The sequence below is a fragment of the Lactuca virosa genome, chromosome 3, assembly GCF_052849685.1.
Source record: "Lactuca virosa cultivar CGN04683 chromosome 3, Lactuca_virosa_CGN04683_v6, whole genome shotgun sequence".
In the NCBI taxonomy this organism is placed as follows: domain Eukaryota; kingdom Viridiplantae; phylum Streptophyta; class Magnoliopsida; order Asterales; family Asteraceae; genus Lactuca; species Lactuca virosa.
The window spans coordinates 191,907,971-191,915,852 of record NC_136428.1 but is presented as its reverse complement, the minus strand read 5'-3'; the positions used below and the strand labels follow the sequence as shown (position 1 = coordinate 191,915,852).

The following is a 7,882-nucleotide window of genomic DNA, read 5'->3' as shown; positions in this document are numbered from 1 at the left end:
AAACAGTCAACAAGAAGTCTCCATTTTCTATGATGGAGTAAATGTGACAACCAGGAAACTCCTTGACTCACAAGGACCACTCACAAAGAAAGCACCCCCAGTGATAACGGCCCTAATTGAAGAATTCTCTAAGCGCTCTAGAGAATATCACAACCCAAGGAATGACTTGACTCGAGGGGCGGTGAATTCTATTACGGATGACATGGCAGCAATGATGGCAAAATTGGAAAGCATGGACCGAAGAATGACTAAGATGGACCAATCCATCCATGCCATTAGAGTGGGATGTGAAAATTATAGAGGGCCCCACCTTACTAAAGATTGTGATCTTGATGAGAATGGGAACCAGGAAAGTGCAAGTGTGCTATTCAAGTGGTGATAGGTATGATGACAATTGGCGAAAACCCAATAAAAATGGCTACCACAAGATGAGTACAAAAAGACAAGGGAGGAAAAATATAAGCAAAAAGAAAGAGGCTTTTATCAAAAGGAGGAGTCGGTGTATGAAAAGAAATCAGATTTGGAAGACATGCTTACAAGATTCGTGGCCGCGTCCGAGAAAAGACATAATGATACCGATTGATGTGTGTAAAACCAACTAGTTTTAATCCTACTAACTTAAACACAAAGACGAACACACGAAAGGCAGTGTACCTATCGATTAGCAGTTTAGTTCAGGTAAGTAGGGTATCGAACACAGGGAACGGTAAACAATTAAAAGAAATGCTAATATTATATAAATAAAACAAGTAATAGAAAGGGGGTTTCTCTAGTTTTGCAAGACTAGAAACTTAAACAACTAATACTTAGACTACTTAACTAAAAACTAGATAAGCAAAGATTCAACTAAGTTCAATAACGAAGGGAACTTCTGTTTAGTTCAACTCAATTGATCCTATGGTTGACATTATGGCAATAGTGCAATGGATTAATTCTTCTATTGGCTACCGATTCAAGTGATTAGCCTTGCGTTCGCTACGATAATCCTTAGAAAACAAACTAACTCAAACAGTGATCAGTTGTCTAATTTAATTTAATTCACTAGATTATTTATTCGGGTTAATTTAGACTTGTAATAGCTAACTAAATTGGTCCTTTAGTTAACATCTTGCTGATGGTCATCAAACAAGCTCACACATGAATTTACCTAATTTTTCTTATTAATTCTAGTTTCACGTTCGTTAGTCCTAGACATATGATAAAGTGGTCACATAAACATATGGGGTTGATAATTAAAAGATGTTCATACTATTTAATTATCTTCCTATTAACAGAAAATTAGTTATCATTCACACATAAGGTTCTTTAACAAGCTAGAATCAACAAAATCACCAATATTAAATCAATCCTACCATTAATCAAACCATAGTTTCAACATTGTCTCCCCAAACAGAAGCTAAAAGGTTTTAGCTCATGATTAAGGCAGTAAAACACTCAAAAACGAAATCAATTGTTAAAAACATAGTTCAAACAAGAGATTAGGTAAAGAGTAAACTTGATTTTGCCTTAATTCTCCTCAAAATCGAATGTAGGGTTGATTCTTCACTTTCCAGAGCTTCACCAGCGCTTTCAATCGTATCTTAGCCTCCAAGGGTTCCTCCATATGCTAGGTTATCGATCTGAAAGTCCCTTTATATAGATTTTCACAAAACAGAGGCTACTCGGCGAGTCCAGTGACCTACTCGGCGAGTCCGTCACTTAAAACCCGTGTACGGCAAGTCAGCGCGTCCAGAATCGCGAAAGTTCGATACGACTCGCCGAGTAGTCGACCCTACTCGCCGAGTCCGTTTGGAATCAGCATTTTCTCAAAACATGAAAGTCGTCTGAAATTGTGTCTAGTTTTCAGAACAATTTGAATCTCGTCAATCGAAGTTACGGTTCATGAGATATGGCCAAAACACTGACGAGGGGTCAAGCTGTCCATCAACATCCTTCTTTCTTCAAAATCCAAGATCCAAGCTTCCAATCGCTAGTTTCGCTTCCTTTTCCATCTGATCATGTCTTTTATTGCTGAAATTGAAATATTAAGCTAATTAAGTACCTTTTGTCCATAAAATGATATAAAATCAACAATAATTAATAAGATAATGAATGATTTCTATGACTAAATAAGCCCATATCAAAATACCCCACACTTGACTTTTGCTTGCCCCCAACCAAAACTGAATTTTAACACATTAGAATCACATAGGACAACTCCAGTCAAACCCAGCCATTTTGCCAAGACCGCAACGCGCACATTTGTGTCTAAAATTTTCCTAATAACCCCCCATACTCTAAATACTCACAATCCTCATAAACATTCGCCCACTCACCCCGAACTATGCTCATTTTATGCATCCCTCCGAATCCATCCTCAAAAAACCTCTTAACCTCAAGGTGTTTTTGGTTGAGTAACCCAAGCATACATAATCTAGATAATTACAATGTATGATACCACATTGGAGCTCTTTGGAATTCTTCATTTCTTTGGCATTTGATCTTTGATCTCTTTGAATTCACCACTTTGTTGTTTGGTTTTTGGTATCTTCAACTTTTGAACTTTGGAATTTTTGATCTTTAAATTTACACTTTAATAGCTCCAAAACTCTTTCAACTTTTCTTGTAATTCTCTCTTTTTTTTACATGTATCTCACTTTTTTTTTCTTTCACTCAAAACCTACATGCTTAAGCAGGGGCGCTCAACTTCAACCTTTATTGATTAATGATAACAATTTTCCTGGATACATTTCAAGTACACGATGCTAAACATATTGCGATCCTCAAACTAAGCGAGGTTGTGTTTTTGTCCCATGATTTCACTAGAATAAAGGAGGTCACAAATGCACTAGAACGTATATAGGCTCAACTAAACATTTGGGTCCTCATGGAATCATCAAATATAATACTAGCATGATCCCTAATTGTTTTTACCAAAATATCTAAATTAGCCCTAGCAATTTTATGCAAAATTTTAAAATTAATCTAAATTTTAACTAAATGTAACCAACCCCCTACCCCACACTTAATTTATGCAATGTCCCCATTGCATATTATGCATGATAAAGAACAATAAAAATAAGGAGAGAATTGGAACAAACTCCCCTGGGATAGTAGTGGCGAGGTTGATATCTCTTCTCTTCAGCTCCATCTTCAATTGACTTTAGACATGGGAACAGCTCATCCATGTCGTGGGTGTCAAAATCTCGTGTGGTACAGTCTTTATAAAAGCTCCAGATATAAGGGAAAAACTCTTGGAAATGCTCGGAAAATGATCTTCAAAGAATAGAACCAATGCCCATATCAAATGTCATAAAATCTTCAGCTCAAAAGTAAGAAGAATGAGAGACTCGTCGAGTAAGTATGTAGACTCGCCGAGTTGAAGCGTAAATGGCAGAAGAATCGTGAATTTTCACATGGACTCGGCGAGTCCATAAGATGCACTCGGTGAGTAGACCGATGTGTGACAAAATTTTTATTCTGTCCAAGTCCGTTTCTGATGTATGGGGTTATATAAACCAATAATTTCCCTCATTTTTCTTCAGGGAATAAACACTCTTTAACCCTTCTATCAATTGGACTCATAGCTTGACTCAAAACTTCGTTTCCTCTCTCGCCTAGACTCGATTTCTCGCTTCGTCAGCCTTGACTCTAGACCCTCACATGCAATCCTAAGCTTCAAACTGAAAAGATCAAAACAACACACAAGTAATAGAAAAAGGAAAACAAACATCTAAATTAAATTCCTAAATTACCCTAATAAACTAGAAGTTTAAAAAGAAAAAGAAAAGCAAACTCTAATGACGGCTTGCCTCCCGCAAGCGCTTCTTTTTGTGCGAGTCTTGAGCTAGACTCTCAACTTAATAAACTTCTAATAAAATCAATGCCAATCCATCTGTTGCATTAAATATTTTCTTTGGACCAATTTGTAAAATTTGGCTCTTTTCTTCTAAAATTGGCCAAACGAGCTTGAATACATAAAACCCAAGAATTCTGACAAGGGTTGGGACCGGTCGGGTACTAATCAGAAATGGATCGCGCTTCAGAACTTTCTCCAAAGTTGGAATCGCCACCCCATGCTTCGAAACACAAACCGGAAGAACAGGGGACCATGTCGTGGTAATGGTCAAACCACGGCTTGGTTCCTGCAACTCAGGTTTTTCTTGTTCTTCATCTGACCTCTCTGCTAGCAATCTTTCCAGCTCCTCCAAATCTTTTTCTGGATTAAAATCTTCATCTTGTAACTTTAGCTCTTGTGACTCAAATTGTTCTTGTTTATTAGGCAAGATGTTATCTAACCATCTTCCAAATTCCTTCAAATCATCATCTGAGTCATATTCCTCATCTTCTAGCTCTATTTCCTATACTACTTCCTCAAGAAAAGCATCAAAAGCATCGAGATTTGGAAAATACATAATAAATAAAAATTAAAATAAAAAAAAACTAATCAATAAAATAAAAACGATAACTAGTTTTGTGTAAAACCAACTAGTTTTAATCCTACTAACTTAAACACAAAGACGAACACACGAAAGGCAGTGTACCTATCGATTAGCAGTTTAGTTCAGGTAAGTAGGGTATCGAACACAGGGAACGGTAAACAATTAGCAAATAAAATTAACTATTTGAACCGTTCCCCGGCAACAGCGCCAAAAACTTGATGTGTGTAAAACCAACTAGTTTTAATCCTACTAACTTAAACACAAAGACGAACACACGAAAGGCAGTGTACCTATCGATTAGCAGTTTAGTTCAGGTAAGTAGGGTATCGAACACAGGGAACGGTAAACAATTAAAAGAAATGCTAATATTATCTAAATAAAACAAGTAATAGAAAGGGGGTTTCTCTAGTTTTGCAAGACTAGAAACTTAAACAACTAATACTTAGACTACTTAACTAAAAACTAGATAAGCAAAGATTCAACTAAATTCAATAACGAAGGGAACTTCTGTTTAGTTCAACTCAATTGATCCTATGGTTGACATTATGGCAATAGTGCAATGGATTAATTCTTCTATTGGCTACCGATTCAAGTGATTAGCCTTGCGTTCGCTACGATAATCCTTAGAAAACAAACTAACTCAAACAGTGATCAGTTGTCTAATTTAATTTAATTCACTAGATTATTTATTCGGGTTAATTTAGACTTGTAATAGCTAACTAAATTGGTCCTTTAGTTAACATCTTGCTGATGGTCATCAAACAAGCTCACACATGAATTTACCTAATTTTTCTTATTAATTCTAGTTTCACGTTCGTTAGTCCTAGACATATGATAAAGTGGTCACATAAACATATGGGGTTGATAATTAAAAGATGTTCATACTATTTAATTATCTTCCTATTAACAGAAAATTAGTTATCATTCACACATAAGGTTCTTTAACAAGCTAGAATCAACAAAATCACCAATATTAAATCAATCCTACCATTAATCAAACCATAGTTTCAACATTGTCTCCCCAAACAGAAGCTAAAAGGTTTTAGCTCATGATTAAGGCAGTAAAACACTCAAAAACGAAATCAATTGTTAAAAACATAGTTCAAACAAGAGATTAGGTAAAGAGTAAACTTGATTTTGCCTTAATTCTCCTCAAAATCGAATGTAGGGTTGATTCTTCACTTTCCAGAGCTTCACCAGCGCTTTCAATCGTATCTTAGCCTCCAAGGGTTCCTCCATATGCTAGGTTATCGATCTGAAAGTCCCTTTATATAGATTTTCACAAAACAGAGGCTACTCGGCGAGTCCAGTGACCTACTCGGCGAGTCCGTCACTTAAAACCCGTGTACGGCAAGTCAGCGCGTCCAGAATCGCAAAAGTTCGATACGACTCGCCGGGTAGTCGACCCTACTCGCCGAGTCCGTTTGGAATCAGCATTTTCTCAAAACACGAAAGTCGTCCGAAATTGTGTCTAGTTTTCAGAAAAATTTGAATCTCGTCAATCGGAGTTACGGTTCATGAGATATGGCCAAAACACTGACGAGGGGTCAAGCTGTCCAGCAACATCCTTCTTTCTTCAAAATCCAAGATCCAAGCTTCCAATCGCTAGTTTCGCTTCCTTTTCCATCCGAGCATGTCTTTTATTGCTGAAATTGAAATATTAAGCTAATTAAGTACCTTTTGTCCATAAAATGATATAAAATCAACAATAATTAATAAGATAATGAATGATTTCTATGACTAAATAAGCCCATATCACCGATGCTGCAATCAAAGATCAACAAAATATGTTGAGAGAACACCAAATCATGATGAAAGATCAACAAGCTCTGCTTAGGAATCAGCAAGCATCTATTCTCAATATAGAAAAGCAGCTAGGCCAACTTGCACAACAAGTGAACGAGAGACGAACGGGTGGACTTACTAGTAATACCGAAAGTAACCCAAAAGGTGCACATATAAATATCGTGACAACTAGGAGTGGGAAGATTATAACTCCTCTGGCCCCTATTCAGCAAGAAGATCCTAAGCTGGTTCCAGAGGAAGAAGCAGAACATGAAAAATCACAAATTCCCGACCCGACTCGCCGAGTCGAAGTTACGGACTCGACGAGTCCCCCACCTGAACAGAAAAACAAGCCTCCTGTCAAGCCATATCAGCCTCCACTGCCTTTCCAGCTCGAGCTAGACAAGAAAAGAATGATGTTGACTACCAGAAGTTTCTGGAACACATAAAGGCTCTTCAAATTAATATTCCATTCATAGAGGCGGTTGCACAAATGCCTAAATATGCCAAATTCCTCAAGGAGCTTCTAACTAATCGAAAAAATATGGAAGAGGTGAAGAAAGTGGTCCTAAATGAAAACTGTTCAGCTGCCATGTTGAACAAACTGCCTAAGAAGAAGGGTGATCCGGGAAGCTTAACCTTGCCTTGTCAATTCGGAAACTTAGCTACTATTTATGCGTTGGCTGATTCAGGGGCAAGTGTAAATCTCATGCCGTACTCATTCTTCAAGAAATTAGATCTTCCGGAGCCGAGGCCAATTCGAATGACAATTCACCTAGCAAATAAAACGGTCACATTCCCAAGAGGAATATACGAAGATCTATTGGTAAAAGTTGATAAGTTCGTGTTCCCCGCGGACTTCATAGTATTAGATATGGACGCAAACCCTCAAGTCCTGATCATACTTGGAAGACCTTTCCTAAACACCGCGAGTGCTATAGTTGACATGCGAGATTCTAAACTTACTCTTCGGGTAGGAGACGAATCAGTAACTTTTGGGGTTGATCAAGTTATGTAGCATGCAAGGAATAGTGATGACACAACATTTTCGGTTGATATGTTGGAAGAGTTAGTGGAGGAATGGAATGAAGATAAGACAAACAAGTCCACCGTCATCCTTGAAGAAGAATTTGATGCTGAAAGAGACCTGCTGGAAATAGAGAGATTGCTTGAGGAAGCTGAATATAATGATCTAATCAAAAGTGCAGAACACCTGGCTCGCCGAGTAGCCTCGACCGACTCGACGAGTCCATTCAAAGAAACCCGATCAGTCGCGAATTTTACTCAAAACTCGACGAGCCCCCCCCCCCCCACTGGACTCGACGTGTTGAACATTCAGAACACAAAATATGAACTTAAGGCTCTACCTAATCACTTGGAGTATGCATTTCTTGAAGATGGGGAACAAAAACCCGTAATTATAGTTGCTGATCTAGCCAAACATGAAAAAGAAAGCCTTTTGGGAGTGCTAAGGAAGAGGAAAGGTGCTATAGCATGGAATATAACTGACATCAAGGGAATTAGTCCAGCTTATTGTTCTCATAAAATTAACTTAGAAGAAGGAGGCAAACCTGTAGTTCAACGCCAAAGAAGACTTAACCCAAATATGCAAGAAGTTGTCAAAAAGGAGGTGGTTAAATTATTAGATGTGGGTATCATTTATTCGATCTCCGATA

The 7,882-nt window shown here is 37.7% G+C and overlaps 1 protein-coding gene across 1 annotated transcript; it reads left to right on the top strand.

Moving 5' to 3' along the window:
- Positions 1 to 6,699: 6,699 nt before the first annotated feature.
- LOC145164332 (uncharacterized) lies at positions 6,700 to 7,224 on the top strand. The gene has a single exon (XM_079083057.1). The coding sequence runs from the start codon at positions 6,700 to 6,702 to the stop codon at positions 7,222 to 7,224; it is 525 nt and encodes a 174-aa protein (XP_078939183.1).
- The last annotated feature ends 658 nt before the right edge of the window (positions 7,225 to 7,882 follow it).

Bases quoted from the DNA above. Each gene is read 5' to 3' on its own strand.
- LOC145164332 (XM_079083057.1), top strand. From the start codon at position 6,700: ATGCCTAAATATGCCAAATTCCTCAAGGAGCTTCTAACTAATCGAAAA.